The sequence below is a fragment of the Motacilla alba genome, chromosome 3 (assembly GCF_015832195.1).
Source record: "Motacilla alba alba isolate MOTALB_02 chromosome 3, Motacilla_alba_V1.0_pri, whole genome shotgun sequence".
Classification (NCBI taxonomy): domain Eukaryota; kingdom Metazoa; phylum Chordata; class Aves; order Passeriformes; family Motacillidae; genus Motacilla; species Motacilla alba.
The window spans coordinates 46,254,661-46,272,363 of record NC_052018.1 but is presented as its reverse complement, the minus strand read 5'-3'; the positions used below and the strand labels follow the sequence as shown (position 1 = coordinate 46,272,363).

At 37.1% G+C, this 17,703-nt stretch overlaps 1 protein-coding gene across 1 annotated transcript in view; it reads right to left on the bottom strand.

Moving 5' to 3' along the window:
• The window catches only part of SLC16A10 (solute carrier family 16 member 10), a 65,860-nt gene that overhangs the window by 10,581 nt on the left and 37,576 nt on the right, over positions 1-17,703 (bottom strand). Inside the window, exons 2-3 of the mRNA XM_038131153.1 lie at positions 15,409-15,553; positions 11,908-12,346 (exon numbers count right to left, since the gene is read on the bottom strand). Coding sequence (XP_037987081.1) covers positions 11,908-12,346; positions 15,409-15,553 — 584 coding nt within the window. The remainder of the gene's footprint in view (positions 1-11,907; positions 12,347-15,408; positions 15,554-17,703) is intronic.

Genomic DNA, 17,703 nt, shown 5'->3' with positions numbered 1-17,703 from the left:
AAAATGAAATTCAGGACTAATTCAGTACTATAAGTGTAACTAGGTTAAATATACTCATGAAGTAGCTCAAGCAAGATTCAGATTTCCACAGCATTTTAGCTGTTAGAACTACTCAAAAAACTCACGATGAGCAATTACTTATGAATATTCTCAAGGCATCAACGCTCTCCTCACTGCAGAACTATACAGGTTGAAATTATACAACTTTTCAGGCATTTTCTACAGCAGCCAAATTTGGACCCAGCCACACAAAGGCCAACGCATTTCAATGTGTTGTGCCTGTTCTCAGTAATGTAGCTGCTTCTTCACTCAGGGCTGTGTGCATGCTGAATTGCAGGTCTGATTTTTCCAAATGCAGAAAAGACCTGGTTAGCTCAGGCAAAACTACAGTCCAGAGTAGCATGGTTTCTTCATTATTTAAAAATATAATTTATCCTTGTACAATCCAGTTTTCCAAATAAAGATATATAGACAGTGAAGACCAGAACTGAATGCATCCCTGGCATCAGCATTCTCCTTTATACCTGTGCTCTCTACTACCAGGGTGACACACACAGATCTTGTCCAAATTCTCATTACTGTTAGAATGGAATTAGAAGACATATTAGCAAGTTGGTAGTGGCTGGAATGCTTTCTGATACACAGTTCTGGTTGACCTCTCTCCAACCAGCCAAGACACAGGTTTTTCTAAACCCTCCCCTTTACTGCACATGCATTTCAGCTGTGCTCACACATTGAATCAGAGACATCCATCTGAGCAAAGCTGTAGCTCTTTTTCTTCCCGAACACAAAGAACCTGAATCTGAAAGAACTGGTTATGAACTAGGAAGGTGGTTGACTATTCTGTCAACCACTTTCTTCCATTTTGGGGATTCCCAATCAAGAAAAGCTTTTGTAGGCTAAATGCAATAGTCTCTCTGACCAAAACAGATGTGCAACAGCATCATATAACCTAGGAAACTCTGAGCACATTAAAACCACCTTTTTCTTGAATTACTGGTGCAAACAAGCACAAGGATAAAAGGAAATGCTTAGGGAGTACTGCTGGCACCATTTGTATACTAGAAATATTATGAACTGCTCCAAATTAGGTTTTCTGAAAGAGCTGAGGGAGTGTGGAAGCCTAGAAGATAAGGGGACTCATGTGCATGTCTCAAACACTGATAGCCAGATAGCTGTGGAGCCAACCAAGGATTGCTGGTAATAACAGCCAAGGGTTGTTTGCAATAACATACTGTGAAAAAGAACAGTGTGTGGCTGGAGAAGGGGCCCATACATAGGTAGGGCAGCACTTTTCCAGGACAAATGTCCTTGTTCTGGCTCCTGGAGATAAGTGTAACAGAAGAGTGCAAGGGCAGGAATGAGGTTAAGAGCCAGTACGGATTGTAGGGTGGAATCAGCACCAAAAGCCCTATAACCCCATAATCCATTTCCAGAAAGGTCTACAAGAACAGACTGTGCGTAACTTTCCCACTTTCTATGCAATTTAGTTATCTCCAGGCTAGAGAGAAGTAGCTGCACAAAGTGCAGGTGGCACCCTGGCCATCCCATCAGCTGTAGCCAGGACTGGTGATCTCTCTCTTTGCAGTGAGCTGTCCTGGATGATTGGAATTTTCACAAAGTGCTAAGAAGCAGAGCTTAAATTAACTCTGGATAAGTCACTGCTTATCCTCCAACATATGGACTCGCCACAAAAAATGGGGGGTAAGGAGGGTGAGAAACAGAAAAAGAAACTTGGTTGCCAGTGAGCTTTATATGATACTGGGCAACAGGAAGATCATTTAAGGCAAATACATTCCTAGTCCAGACTCCACCAAAGAAACTCGCACTGGTAAGCAAAAAAAAACAGCTAAACGAGCCAGCAACTCCTGCACTTCTACAGAAAAGATGATCTTCATGTTAAGAGACAGAAGTAGCATTACTAATACCTAACCTGGATCATTTTTTAAGGGATTGCCAATATCCTGGGATAATTTTTATGAACTATTACTTTAGCTAAGCATCTTCACATGACAAATGTGCATATACACATCTTGGAGAAATTCCTGCTTACACACTTGCCCCAGCAGTGGTAATACCTCTTTTTATGTCTTGTCAATTTAAATTATGTAAAGAACACGGAAAAAATTAAACAAACAAGGTGATTCATTACATGCCAACAGTGAACTTTTCTCTTACTCCACTGAGTAAAGCAGATTAAACACAATAATTCATACATCATGAAGATTCAGAACAAGCATAATTTGAATTTCTGAAGTAAAACTGAACACAACAGTTAACAGGTTAACTGTTAAGCCTATTTAACATAAAATCCTAAGCATTAAAAATTCAAAAATACTCAAGGCTGACAATAACACAGTTAAAATAATTTTGAGGATTTTGGTTTTTTTTCAAAAAACAGCTATTCCTGAAGCCATATGCCCTAAATAGTAATAATATTTTTTTTTAAATCTCAGAGCTGTTAGTGTTATCCTAAAGAGCATGTGAAGGAAACCAGTGGCTTGGTGTGGCTTGGGCAGCAGCAGCAAGACAGATAAGGCACAAACGCATCTTTGGAAGCTCACAGTGACAAGGATGCAGAATAAAGTCAGGCATCCACAAGAAATGAAGTGTTATATACACAAGTGAGGAGAGTTAAATTATTGGATAAAGCCCTTTAAAAACATTATTTTAAATTATTCCTATTTGTGACTACAATCCATATTTTACAGTCTCAGTTCCAGCCGTTTCTTGTGGAATTTCTTGTAGCCTAAAGCAGTGTTTCCAGGGCCTACTTTACTCTCAAAACTCAACTATGTCCAAAATCAGCTACTATCAGAACATCTTAGAGAGTTACAGGTCAATCACATTAATTTGAATTTCCAGAATAACAGCAGAACTATTTTAAAACATCTAACAGGTAACATCACAAACTAAGGACCACCACAGATTTGTGGGGGATAAAGCAAAACAAACAACCCACCCTAATTTCTCTAATCTTATCTTCCTATTGTCTCAACCATGTAATGAGGCTGATGCTGCAAATAAAAGCTCAAGGACCATACCCCAGCAGTCCTGCTCATGAGAAACCTCCCCAACACAAAAATCCTTGTGGCATTTACTAATGTAATAAAATGTTACCAGTTTACATCTTATGTAATCGAAACAGAGCATATTATATGATATGCTACCATTTAGAAATGATGGAATATCAAAGCAATGGATTAGGATATCCTGTACAAATCCTGTACAATGCTACTGTCATGTCCTAAGAGAGGTTGACATCATTGCTCAGCAACAGCATCTGTGCTACTTACATCACATCTCTCAAAACTAGACTCCTTAAATCATAGGACCTAGGCAAGTAAAATCTAAACAGATTCTCAAACCTCTGTTCAACCACTACAGAATTCCCAGGGCAACCACAGCACTTCAGTATTAGAGACCTACTTGGGGACATGGTTATAATCCCCCCCAGCTTTCACAAACCTGGGTGAAGCACCTGACTCATTCTATGGGGGAACAGAAGAAAGCTTTTAATTGTCTCAATTCTTCAAGACAGTCCTAAATACAATGTCAAGTATCTACTGGATCAAGGCCTTGAGAAATTGAACCAAGTAGTCAAATTTTTATTTAAATCCTAAGGAAAAGATGACAATGATAGTCTCTCCTCCTTATAGAGAGATACAGTCCTTACTCAGGATACAGACATATATGTTCCCTTTTTTTTCCTTCCTAGAGCAATCCAAAACCACTTTTCCCTTTTCTAGGAAATATTCCACTCAGTAGTAATGAAAAATTTAACCCAATCATCAGAAAAGAACCTGGAAAATAGCTCAGAGCTTGAGAATTACTACAATCAAATTGAAAGAGCTAGGTTCTGAGATCTCCTCAACAGAAGATTCAAAACACATGGTGAAATATTCACAAGTCTGAATAGGACTTAAAAAGCAAAGATGTTTCCCATACAGCTCTTCCTGGAGCAGGAACTGGACACAAAAGGTGGTCTGTGTATGAGAGAAGCAATTTAGCAATGAGTGTTTGTTACTTTGTATGAGGACAGCAGGGCAAACCCAGCTGTGATCTCAGGCTTCTGGGCACATGAAGAGTTTCAAGAGTTCAGTTCAAGTCAAGATGTTTCAAGTGTCCAAAGACTCTGCAATTTACTCTGACTTTGAATTATACACTCCATCTGCTGTTAGAGACAGATACAAAGGAAATCACAATAAAACTCAGACCTTCCAACCTGCCAGTATTGCACAGACCTGAGGAAGACTGCTTTGCTCTTATCCTTCAGGGTCAACACATAGTTTGCATCTGAGCATACCTGCTGCTGCCTTTTATTTTTTTTTTTTTTGTAATTTCATTTACTTTTACCTCTAAAAAAAACCCAGAAAACCTTTGGTTTATTCTTGTTTGTTTCTGTTCTTTCTGTACCTATATTATTTGTCTCCAATACTTATTTGACAAACATATCTAAAATATGCTTTCAATAGCAATTACAAATGTAAAATAGGTAATAATTTATTTATTTTCCCACCACCACCCCCAATGTCCAAAGTGGACTATCTAACCAAGAATAAATACTTCTAGGTCAACATTAAGGAATACTGGAAAAGAAATGGGTGCACAGAATAATGACAGAAATGGGAAAATAGAAGTGGGATAAAGGGGGAAAATTTCACTAACCTGGGCAGTCAAACTGCAGCAGATGTTGAGATCTGAAGGGAGATAAATGCAAAGATTAGAAAAGCAAGTAAAGCACAGGGAGCCACTGAAGATTTTGGGTCTCAGAGATAATCTGCTTAATAATTACATCAGACCTTTACAAAACCAGTGTCTTGTTAGTCTTCCATTGGAGAAAGAAATACGATAGATTAGGCGGATGAGAAAGGTAGTAGTGCTAAAACTGACAGCTATACCTAGTTTAGAATACCTAAAGTATAGAGAAATCTGTTTGATACAGTTATGGTTAGTACTGGACATAATTTAAAAGATACTTTCCTACCATTACAAGACTAACAGCAGATTCTGGGAAATAAAAGATGTGGTAGACTTTAGACAAATGACTGATGTAGGAGATCTGAAGAAATGAAGAGGTTTCTTGAACAGCAGCCCATAAAAGCAAGTGAATGGAGTGATGGAGCCTGTTTTTCTCCAGTTTGAATAAAAAAAAATCCAGACACACCCATTGGATATTCAGCATTATTTTACACAACATTCTAAAAGTAGCAAATTGATAGCATAACACAGGTGGTTCATAAAACAGACAGTACTTACCTTACAAGAACTGATCTGTTATTGCCTTACAAGATGTGCTATGTGTATACATTTTACCATGAATATGCAGACTTTGTACATGAAAGTTTAGAGATTTTTGGTTACTAGAGTCCTTAGAGTATACACCAGACTCTTCATCACGCTCTGCTCTCAAACATTTATTTCTGAGGAAAACACTTATTTCTGTGCTTCCATTTGTTTTCACTGTGGAATCCAGGGGCATAAGAATTAAAGGGAGAAGAGATGTGTAGAATCAGGACTTCACACACAATGCAAAACATGAACAGCTTCACATACTGCAAGGTAAATGCTTTCTACTGTGGCTCCTTGGGCAAGTCTCCCACTGCAGAGAACACGGAGCCACCGCCACTGGCTGTGGACAAGGGCAGAAGCTAAAACATTCATTTCTCAAATGAGGAGATGTAATTTAGGGGTGTCATAGCTAACAACATTTAGGGAACACAACATCAGCGCATTCTCCCCTCAGGGGAGGCTTGAAGAGTTACAGAAATATTTGTAAGAAATGTTACGGATGTTGATTAGGGTCTTGCTGGCCAGGACATCAAACACTGCAGTGAGATTCATCCTGACTATCATAGCTTATCCCAATACAGTAGCTCAGGTTTGCCTGAAGAAACTTAGGTGGTTTCTATACCCCCTTTATATTTTTCCATTATAATTCTTCCTAACAACCCAAAGCTTTTGGCTGGGGGGGGAGCAGTTTACAAGTGGAAAATGTCAATTTTTTCTTAACAGGCAAAATAGATAGAAATGTGTTGTCCTGAGTAAGTTTTAGAAACTTCCAGAGTACATGGAAGTAAATACAGCTTCTAAATTACACAGCAAGATTTTCAGACAAGCTCCTACGAAAGCTGTAACTACAGAGGATCTCACAAGAACTTGGCTCTTCATTTCTCCAAGCTGATTGCACAAGACAACAGTTTTTATTGGCACATATTTTAGGGAGCAAAGGTTCAAACACACTGAATTTGCACAGCAGAATCTGATCTCTTATTAACAAAAACAAGGCACATCACTGATAGAGAATGAGAAATGGGCAGTCATTTAGGCAAAATAGGTGGCTCATAAAGAACAGAGCTGAAGGCCTAATCATTCTCAAGGCTCGATTTAAAAAGGTCCTCCAAGGTGATAAAGTAGTTGTAGAACAGTTTAATCACACAAAAGACACAGAACTTACACTACAGATCAGAGGGTGAGGGAGAGGAATCAAATCTGGCAAAAAAAGCCTGCATCAGCTCTAATCCGTATCAGCAAGTCCTCCTGTAGATTATGTTTCTAAAGTGAAAAAGACTACTTTTCTTATCTAAAGAGTAGGAACAAAATGAATGTTCCAGCAAAACACATGAACCATAGACCAGCAGAGAGCACTGTCTTTTTGTCCAAGGACAGACACTGTGGGCATAGCACTAGACTCAGCAACTTCAAAGTAACAAACTCAAGATCTGGAGACAGACGCAGCCACCCAGAGGACAGACTAATATTTATCCAAGTTGCCTGATTTTGTGATGCAGCCAAGAAAATGGGTTTGTTTATATGCATGGAAAAGTCCTTTTGACTAACGTACTCTACAACAACTTTAACCAGCTTCATGACTCTCCCGTGAATAAAATTGCTTGGAAGCATCTTTACTTTTCATTTCTGAGATGCATTTTCTTTTCCAAGAATCTTACAGCAGAGTCCAAGGTGATGCTTTGTTTCTCAGCAGAAGTATCTACCTTTTTTTCCCCTAAGCATTAGGTCTGCAATCTCACTTCCCTGTTTTCTGGAGCTCTAGATGAACCTATTCCTGGCACATGCAGACTTCAGAGAAGCAATGAGGCAATGAATCTTCAGCATCTATTTATGGAGGACATTAAATCCAGCACTTATTTGCCTACCAAGACAGATTCTCCTCAGAAAGTTGTTGGAAAAAATGGTCAGACACAAACCATTTTTTCATCTCTTAAACACGAAGCAAACAGACAGAGAACACATACACTCCACATAGCTACTGCTAACCAAAAATCTCTACATATGCAAGTATGTACCCTTTGTGGAATATGAGCATGGATAAGCACCAAAAGGAAAATATCTACACAGTAAATTAAGAAACAGGCAGGAAGTAAGGTGAGAAATACTGAAATCTTTTCCCTGAGCTACTCTGAAGTTTTAAAAGGACAGTCAGTGTAATGGGAACTTTCACACTGCGTGTCAATTAATGGGTAGCTTTGTATACAAGCCTGCAGCCACATTTAAACCACAAGCCTTATTTTCAAACATATCTAGTCATTCTTTAGGAGTATTTTCTTCATAACAAATATTTAAACTTAGAAAGGTAAACTTTATCAAGACACATTTTTATTGCATTATCTACTATCCAGTTGCTTTTTTAAAAAAGTAGAACACATAATAAATATGTGCACATTTTTTTGCTACTACTTGGTTGTTAAATTCAGTTTTTCATCCTGCAAGGTGTCAAATACTATAAATAAGGCGGGACCTATCATTAGCAAGAGGCATTTAATAAAAGTAATTGCTAAATCAAACCATACTTGTAAAACACCCCAAGACAAATTACTGCAGGACTGAAACACTGTACTGAAAGTACTACAATGATATTATCAGTCCTAGCAGTATTCCTCATAGTGGCTGAATATTGCTACATCAAAATTACACAACACTGGGCACTTTTTTGTAAGTGTGTCATAATTAATATATTCCTAAATTCATACTGAAACCTGGTAATGACCCCAGTCACTGCTCAGAGAAGACCAGACAGTGACAACATCCATTTTAAGCAGTATTTCTTTTCACCCTGCTAAATAAAGCACAAAAGGCAACCACATCTTGTAAGCTACTGAGCATGTGATCTTGTATCAAATTTTAACAGAAATTACCTAACAAGCTCCTAAGAATTAAGGATACATGATCCTGATTGAGTAAATATTTTTTAAGGGTAAGAAAACAACACCAAGCCTTTAACATCAGACTGCTGAAAAACAGAAGTTCTCTATTTATTATCAAAACAAGCACAGGACAAGTGGCACAGAGACTAGGTATACTTTTTTTTCAAATATACTTCATTTCCTTGTGAGACAGTCCTTAGTAAAAACACTTGAAAAGAGCATTTTCCACTGATTCTACAGATTGCTGTTATGAATTCACAATTTAAACCAAAATAGACTAAGCAAGGATTTTAATTTTCTGTCTGCCTATTTTAGAGAAGTACCAAAAAAAAGGAAAATCTCAGTCACTAGTTTGGACTGATTCTAAAATTGATAGGATCAACAACCATTTGATTTAGTAATCTTATGACTTATCAGTTTGTTCTTCAACAATCTCAATTAATGCTGAAACTATATAATAAACTTAAGTCACATCTTATTTATAGTCTTCATCTCAACCCCAATTCCCAAGTTACATGTAATGGAACACCTATTAATGGAATTTGACACCAATTAAACAGGGATAAGAAAAGCTCTCCCTTTTGGTTCTTCCCTGCAAGAGCCAAAAGGAATCTGATGCCTAATACCTACCAGTCAGGATTCATGCCAAGGAGCTGGCAAGAGTTACCAGCTCCTATCTAGCATGCCATGTAATCAATTTGTTAGTGCATTTAATTTTAAATTAGAGCCTACTTAATGAGCAGGTTGTTTCTTCAGTTTTAACAGCTCTTACTCCACACAGCAAATACGGTGCAGAGAATTACATTGCAAAGACTTGGCTAATTCTGTTACTTCAAAGCCCAAGAAAATTTTATTTCTTTTTCACTACAGGGGTCACAGCATGTATTCTCCTTTCCAACAGGCTTCAGGAAATGCAAGAGGGATGAGCAGAGACTGAGGATGGCACAGAAGCACAGAGAGATCCTTGCTGGGACTTCAGGATCTCCTGAGCAGCGCCAGGCAGGCAGACAGTGACTCCAGCACACCCAGCCTGCAGCTCCCAGCCACCAGGGGCCAAGCAGTGACACACAAGGACCCCAACATGCAGGGTCTGCGCCACCTGTGCTTCATCACATGGTCAAACAGCCATTCTGGCAGAAGCTGTCTTTCCAAGGGGGAAAAATGGGACTTGGTGAGTACAGGTACCAGGTCAGAGGGGCATGACACGCATTGTATTTTTTTCTTAGGGCACTTGTGACCAGCATCCCTGTCTAGCAGTCTGGCTGTTGTCAGAACCCTCTAACACTGGGAAAAATTCAAAAATTTTAACATAAAAGCTGTCACTTGTCTAAAGATCACATCCCTTTTCCAGTCACTACAGTTTTAAAAATACAATAAACAATGAAACAATAGTAACTTTCATTTTCAAAAGCTGAGGAAGTAGACTCTGGTTTGGCAGATGTACCAGTGAAAAACCTTATTTTTTCTTATAGCCTTTGACTTACTTGTAAGGACATACTTCTATGTACTTCTGGAAGTACACAGTGTGGCTTTTTCATCAAAAGCAGACAAAACTAGGATAAAAAACATCCAGAGCTATCTACTTCAGCTGAAGTATCTGTGTTGAAGGGCACAATCCATGCTGTGCCTTCATAAACAGCAATTTATTCAGATCCACAGGGACTTGAAGTAAAATTGAGTATTTAGACACATGTAAATTAAAATGAAAACTTGTGCATTTCAGGGAGGGGTTTTGACAGGAATTATTCCTGTCAAAAGTTCTACTAAGAGCTGAAGCTTCCCCACTCAAAGGGGGCATACAAAGCATGTGTCTGTCTACCATTGAAGATTTTATGTTATAAACACATAAGCATCATGGTTTCTCTGAAACTCTGAGCAAAGAGAGTATCTTCATATAATTTTGAGGTAATCTTTAAAATATTAGATTCTAACAGTACACTGGAATAAGTTTTATAGTGTTATCAAACACTATATTAGAAACAGCCTCAATCAAATTGTTTTCCTGTAATAGAGATTTATATCATAAGCCAATCTGATTTATTTCATGTGCCAATCTGATGGGGGGAAAGCACCCTATAAAAATAAAATTATATTATTATAATTTTATATAGTATAGTATAATATAAGGGTCTTTGTTCTCTACAAGCCAACTAGTTGCTTTAGTCTGATTTATAAACAGGAAGCAGTAATACAAGCATCTTCCAAAAAAAAAGCCACAAGCTTTTTGTTCAATAAATATATTTTAGAAGGTCTTTTTGCCTGCTTGTATAGCCTTATTCTTCATTCTCTGCAAGGGTTAACAATCATTTATGACCTATCCAATAGCTTACTCTAGAACACTTGACTCCTACTCCTCTGAAGTTGGTTTTATTTTAAAGCATCTCTACAAAGCTTACGGGGAAATAGCATAAGATGGCATCTGGATTGTACAGTCCTTTGAAAAAGCCTAAATCAAAGTGTTATACAGTAAGTGTTATACAGTTTACATGATTAAAAACTAAGTTACAAGAAGTAGCCATTAATAAAAGTCAGTTTACAGCTGCTCAAAAACACACTGGCCCCCACCATAAGGTAATTTTAAAAATAAATATCTGATGCAGAGTCAGTAATCTAATCAATTACCAGAAAGCAATGACACCCACTTGTTATATTCAATAAAAAATAGCTTTTAAGGCATTGAAGATTTTTCAACAGAAGTGAAGATATTTATTATGATTAATCTCACTCTCTATCACAGGTGAATAATGAGTACTAAAATGACCCTTCTGTTTTCATACTGAGTTCTACTAGCCCATGCTCTATCAAATACTCTTAATATGAGGATCTGTAATGGTCTCAAAGCAGCATCTCATGGGAGAATGTGGGCTTTTCCCCACCTTTCCCTTTTAAGCCTTCTGTTTTACACCACTTCAGTTAAGACAGCAAGCTGTCCAAGAACAATTCACCATTTAAGCAGTGCAACGTTTGTCAGCCAGCCTGATACAAATACATGCATCTCCCAGTTGCACCTGAATTTCTTAGTTTAGGAGTGTACTACAGGAAAATAAAAAACCAGACTGCTAGGGAAACAACTCCAGAACATGTACAGGAAATGGCTAATTGACATCTTCCCCATCACCAGAAGCCAAAGCTCTGTCAGCTGCTGTAGCAAAAATCCACAGCTCACCTGGCAGCTGGGAGGGACAGGGAAAGAGGAGCAGTTACATGAACGCTATACTAGTAAACTACAAGGCTGAAGTTTGAGAGACAGAAAAATCCATGTATTTTGCTTTTAATAAACCTGGGAAATTGTGAATACAATAGATCCAAAGAATTGACACTTTAACAAACCTCGACACAAAGGAACAAAAATTGCACTTCTAAGATGTTTCCCGTTATTTACTCCTTTCACACTGCATCGAAAAGACACAAGTGTCATTGGCAATGTATGCAGCTGAATACCAAAAGAAAGAATTCTCTTTGGAATTGTATATAATATTTTTCAAATCTCTCTTTTCATGGTTAAAGTGTTTTAAACTTTGCACTGAGACCAAAGAACAAAGATTTTAACTGGCTTAACTAGTAATTCTGATTAAAGCCCTCTTTTAGTAAGACAACATCCAAATTCATTTTGTGTTTCTCCCCAACACAACCTGCAGTTTAAATCTGGCTTCCTATCACCAATTGCTTTCTTAATCAACAACACAAAGGCAAGTTTGTATGGTTTCAAACACATCACACCCAGGAAGAAATGTGTACTTACCAAGTGAACATAAGGCACAAAGTATCCAAAAAGTGCAGCTGGAATCCCTAAAGCCCAGATTCGGTAACTGAGAACTTTGAAAACGGAGAAATTGCAAATCTTTTTCGCGGGAGGTAATTTGAATTTTCCCTTCTTTCCACCCTCCTTGTCTTTGGTGCTGGGAACAAGAGGTTTGTACGTAAATCCAGCCAGGAACAGAACAAACATAAGGATGCAGAGGACCCTCAAGGTGTTGAACAGGTCGACAGAGTCGATGAGGACCCTCAGGAGGAAGGGCAGTGACACTGTGAACAAGCTGCTGCCTGCGGTGACAATGCCATTCACCAGCCCCAGGCGCTTCTTGAAGTAGTGCCCGAGAATGACCAGGGACGGCTGGTAGGCAAACGAGCAGCCACAGGCAAAGAGGATCCCATAGGTGAAATACAGAGGTTCAATGGTGCTGTACCAAAAGAAAAGAACAAATCATTAGTGTTTGGTAAGGCAGCGGATGCTCATTCACCTGGAAGTGACAACAAAACAGCTTCACAATCAATCAATCAATCAACATAACTCACTGCTGTAAATAAGAGTTTGTATATACTTATAGTTGAATAGCACTGTATCAGCTTAATTCAGCAACTATTCTATCTCCTTCCACTGAAAAATTTCACAGAATTCACTGTACAGGTAAAGAAAGAAAAATTACATTCAATTATAATTACATCAAATAGTGTGGCTAAAAAAAGTTTTAAAAATCACTCTCAGGGCAAACTAGCAAAATGTAAGTTCAACCATTGCTGGGTTTTTGGATTTTTTTTTCCTCAAAGAAAATTGTACTGTTTTGATTTACACATTTCTCCACTATGCTAGCAGCTCAAATGAAATACTGAACTCTCCTCATGAACCCAGAAAAATCAAGTAAACAGTTCGTTATGAAAATAAAGTAACAAATGTGGCAAGCATCATCAATACTGAAAAATAAAATATTTAAATACTGAGAAAATTTTGTAATTTATTATATTAATAAATTATAGACTCTTTAGGTATTAATTTTTACACAAATAGTGTCCTTTTGAATAAATATTTTAAATTCAGTTGTTTGACACATATTGAATACGGTAAGAAACACCTAAAATTGTTAATAAAGAATTAAACATTTCATCTCATAGTAAGGTGGATCTTCATCATAAAGTTCACTACTATTAATATTTACTCTACAACTGAAATAAAGCAGAGCCATTGTAATTGATCACAACCATGTGACATCAATAAAAAAGTAATTGTGCAAGAAATATTATAAGTATGAAGTAACAGCATCAGTATAATAATTAAATTGGTGCTGTAGTATTAGCTAGTGAAAGAAAACATTTTTAAACAATTAGATGGAGGCAGGGTGCAAGAAATTTTTATGAGTTTTCTGAGGTGGCACATGAGAGGTTTTTTTTTTTTAATGTTATATTTACAATGAACCCTCATCTCTTGTTTTGTCAGTTAACACCTGCATTGAAAGCACTTCTGCAAAACAGTTAATCTTTTTAACTTTTTTTAAAGGGGTATGAATGCTTTATGTAATGCTTTTCATCACAGGATGCAACCTGCCAGCACCCCTCAGTAAAAAAATAAGATTCCACAAGCTCCCTATGCAAGAACTTCTTAGGAAACAGTATTTGACTAACCAAGGTCTGACTCCAGGAACTCTGGGTTTGTGTGTTATAGTGAAAAATAATTGTGTAACATAATATTGTCACTTTCTATATTAAACTAGCAATTTCTGAAACTGATGATACACTACATAAGCCAGCAGAAACAACAAAAGGGGGAAAGATTTATTATCTTTATTAATGGAAAATAACCAGGAAAATAAAACCAGAAGTTACAAAATGAGAGGAGTAACATCATACAGTGAAGACTGAACTTATTCTTCCATATGTTAATTCACTCAAAGAGTCTGCAGCACAACATGCATATTAAAATATTGTCCTGCATTATAAACACTTACATCCTAATTTCCTAAGACATAAAATTTATATTAAGAAATTAGTGCAATGCAAAAGCAGTAGATCATAGTAACATTTGTCTGCTTTACAATATTGAACTTCCAGAACACTGACTTCTGTATCTGAACTATAATGAACTTTAATGAACTGATAACATCACAGACATAAATCATTTTAGTGTAACATAATGAAGCACCAAGTATGCACATCAACTTGGCATGTACTCTAACAAGAATTCACCTCTTAAAGTGCTCTTCAAAGTTTAGTTAAGCTGAAATATTTTTAAATCCTATACAAAACAACTTGCTCTTGCACGTCTCTTCTGTGCCCTTGTTCCACTGGGTATCAGACAAACACAAGAATGATCTTTATCTAATGACAAGGGTGGGTTACTATTCATCACTCAACATACTACTAGCAATAAAGGAGGAAGAAAGACTTTTCTAAGACACATCTTTAAGGTTTTACCTCACATTTAGTAAGAAGCTTCTTAATACATATCAAGAAGTGGGGGTTTTGTTTGTTTGTTTAATAAAATTAATTAAGCCAAATATTTGCACCGGGATTGACAATTCAGATCACAGCAGCTCACATCCATCTGATTCAGAGTACAAGCACAGAAAAGACATTTTCACAGCCTTTTTGCCTGTATAAATACAGTTGCACCTAAGTGGAAAGCTCTTCTGAATGTAGCTTGGTTGTTCCTAAACTTATTCTGCTAAGGGTGGGGGAAAAAAATAATAGTCTGAGAACTAGAGATAACTGGATTATTTTCCTGCTACTTTTTATACCCCACCTTCACTAACCAATTTCTGACAGTGACTAAACTAAGTAAATTTCCTGTTTCTTCATCTTCTACAGAGTACATGCAACAAATTAGCTGCTCTTGAATTTTTCAAGATTTACTCAGCAAAAATTACAGACAAATGAAAAAATGAAAATAAACACACAAATTAATTGTAAACTAGAAGAAAAAAACTAAAATTAATAAGCCTGAAGTATAGTCAATATACCAAGGTCTTCACTATCTCCATGTTTGGCAACTGGACCAGTAAGAACAGAAGAAAACATCAAATTTCACTAGAATTTTAACAGCTTCCTGGAGGCTCTACTGTGGTTTTATCACCATTAAAACCTTCAAAAGAAAATTAAGGGGACAGGGCAGGATGGCAAGACAACAACAATGTTTATGTACCTGTTAAAACACAATATGCATCAAGCAAATATATGTTTATTCTGGACAATGCTATTGATCTTATAGCACTAGTCTTGCTTGTTGACACATTTATACATAGTAGTTCCTGGTAAATAGGGACTCTATTTATAAACATTATGTTTTTAAAAATACTCTTTAAGTTGAAAGTTCACAAGTCATAGTTTAAAAGACAAAACCAAACCCAAATAAAACAAGTTTCCTAAAGATAATATAAAGTAGCACTCTTTAATCCTCTTGTGGATTAGATCACTGTCAGAACACAAAAAAATTTATAAAATACTTTCAAAGTTACAGATTTAAGTTTTTTACCTTACAAAAGAACTTGAAAGGAGTCCAACAAGCCCTACTGCAGCTCCAATAACAGCTACTTTTCGACACCCGAACAGGTCTGTGAATATGCTGACTATTGGGGAGCAGAAGAAGACCATTCCCATGGAAAGAGAGCTCACCCATGCTGCAAAATAGAAAAAAAAAAAAAAAAGACAATATTTTAGAAGACCAACGATTTCAGCTTTCAGTTAATACTTGTTTTCACCTAGGATTTTATGTTGCTGAACTAAAGTCGGGTAGCAATTAGGTAACTATTTTAAAAACATTTAATTACTTCTTAAAATATTTTTACCTAAAATGGTAAAAAAACCCTAACAATTTACAGAATCAACTAATTCAGATTTTATCAGCTCAAAGAATGCAATTAACTTTTTTGTAGCTATTACTTCTACTTTTTTTTTTTTTTTTTTAATAAACACACATACATTTCTCTAGTAACTAACCTAATATTCAAACTGATGCCTAGGTCATTAAAGATACCTTTGAGGCTCAATATCCATTCTGACATCAGTTAATTAATTTCACTTGACTTAATGCTAGACTTTAATGACTTTAAACAGGTACATTTGCTGAAAAAAGCATTAATTTTTAAAGTTCATTACTAGACATGGATCATACTGTACATCAATAATGAGTAATCAACAATAGGCTTTTATACTGCAATATACGCATTAGGAATGTGATTTTACTGTAGATTAAAGAAACATGAGTTTGTTTAATCTAAAGCTAAACCACTTCCATATATAATAGGAAAATTTCACCACTTTTCATACTGCTTGAGCTTTACAGACATTGTGAAAACTGTACTTGGTTTATTAGATCATTCAGATTTGATTCAGGTGAATCCACTGTAGTTTCAGCCACAAGTGGGGTTTTTTAGCACAGCTAATAGTTACAACTAATATGTTTGATATATATAGTAACATATATATTGGAAATGTCCCCACCTATATGGGGGGGGAAAAAATGGTCTAAACAGGAAGTAGAAAAAGCTGCTAATTCAAAATGAACTCAAAAAACATTTTAGCTTCATTTTGAATTGTACAGAAGACAGGATAACTCTTTCAGACTGAAAGAGTTTTAAATTTGTCTAACTGGTATTTTGTTTAAAATATCTTTCCTAAAGACATAATTAGATAAACAATTGTGATTCAGTGATAAAAGCAAATAAAATTATCTGGAAATGCATATAACCACAGGACAAAATGAAGTATTTTTGCAAGCAGATCTACTACTACCAAGGCTCAGGAGTTGAGTTGCTGAAGTGCCAATGAGCCCGACACGTTGACTAAGACCTCATCATGCAATGCACTGAAGGCAGAAAAAGAAACCAACAAGCAAAAACTTGTTTCTTCCAAGAGTTTACAATGTAAATGAAAGTCAAGAGAATAGATAGCTAGAGATAACCAGAAATGAGTACAAGAAACAAAACTTTTATTTTAGAGCAAACAATGCTTCCAATGAACCATGGCCTAACTGTCTGGGGGAGGGAGGGAGGGATGTGTGTTACTGGGATTTTTTGATCATGCGATAAAATAATAGAGTTTCAAGGCACAATCTAAAGAGTGAAGTACTTTCACGGCTATTTCCTGTGCAGGACTACCCCATATACAATAGCCCTGCTGTCCTTGCACCTCTGCAGCAAAAACTCAAGCACAAGATACTAGGAAGAACAAAGACCCCGTGCCTGAACGGCAAAGACCAAGTTTATGAAAGGTCTAGTCCTTCCCTGCAGCTGAGGAATGCTCAAGAGCACCTTGGGTGTGGCAGGACATAACTCCTCTGAGTTACAGCCCCGATGGCTACTGATGGGACAAGACCTTATACAAACCCCAGTTTGTAAGCAGGAGTCTAAGGGAGGAGATGCTCTCATACAGCCTGGAGACCAGTTACAAAGCTTCTAAGAACTCCAACTTCTACAAGACTCCTCATCCTTCTACTTATCTTTCCCAGAGTGAGCCTGCTGTTTTACTGTCCAAAGGAAACTGCAAACACCAGGGGACAGAATGTCCATTTCAGCCTGTCACGCTCCCAAATAAATGGTGGCTACACCACCATGAACAGTCCTCAGCACCTCTGCATGATTTGCAGGGCAGCACTAGGAATCAGAGTCCCCCTCCTGCAAGGGCAAGAGGCAGCTAAAGCCCTGAGATGCATCCATCACAAGTTTCATGGGATATGAAGGTACTAAGGAATGGCTGAACCACCTGTCACCCTTCCTGTCCAGGTACAAAAAGATAAAAAAGCAACAGACACGAGACAAGCCCACCAGAG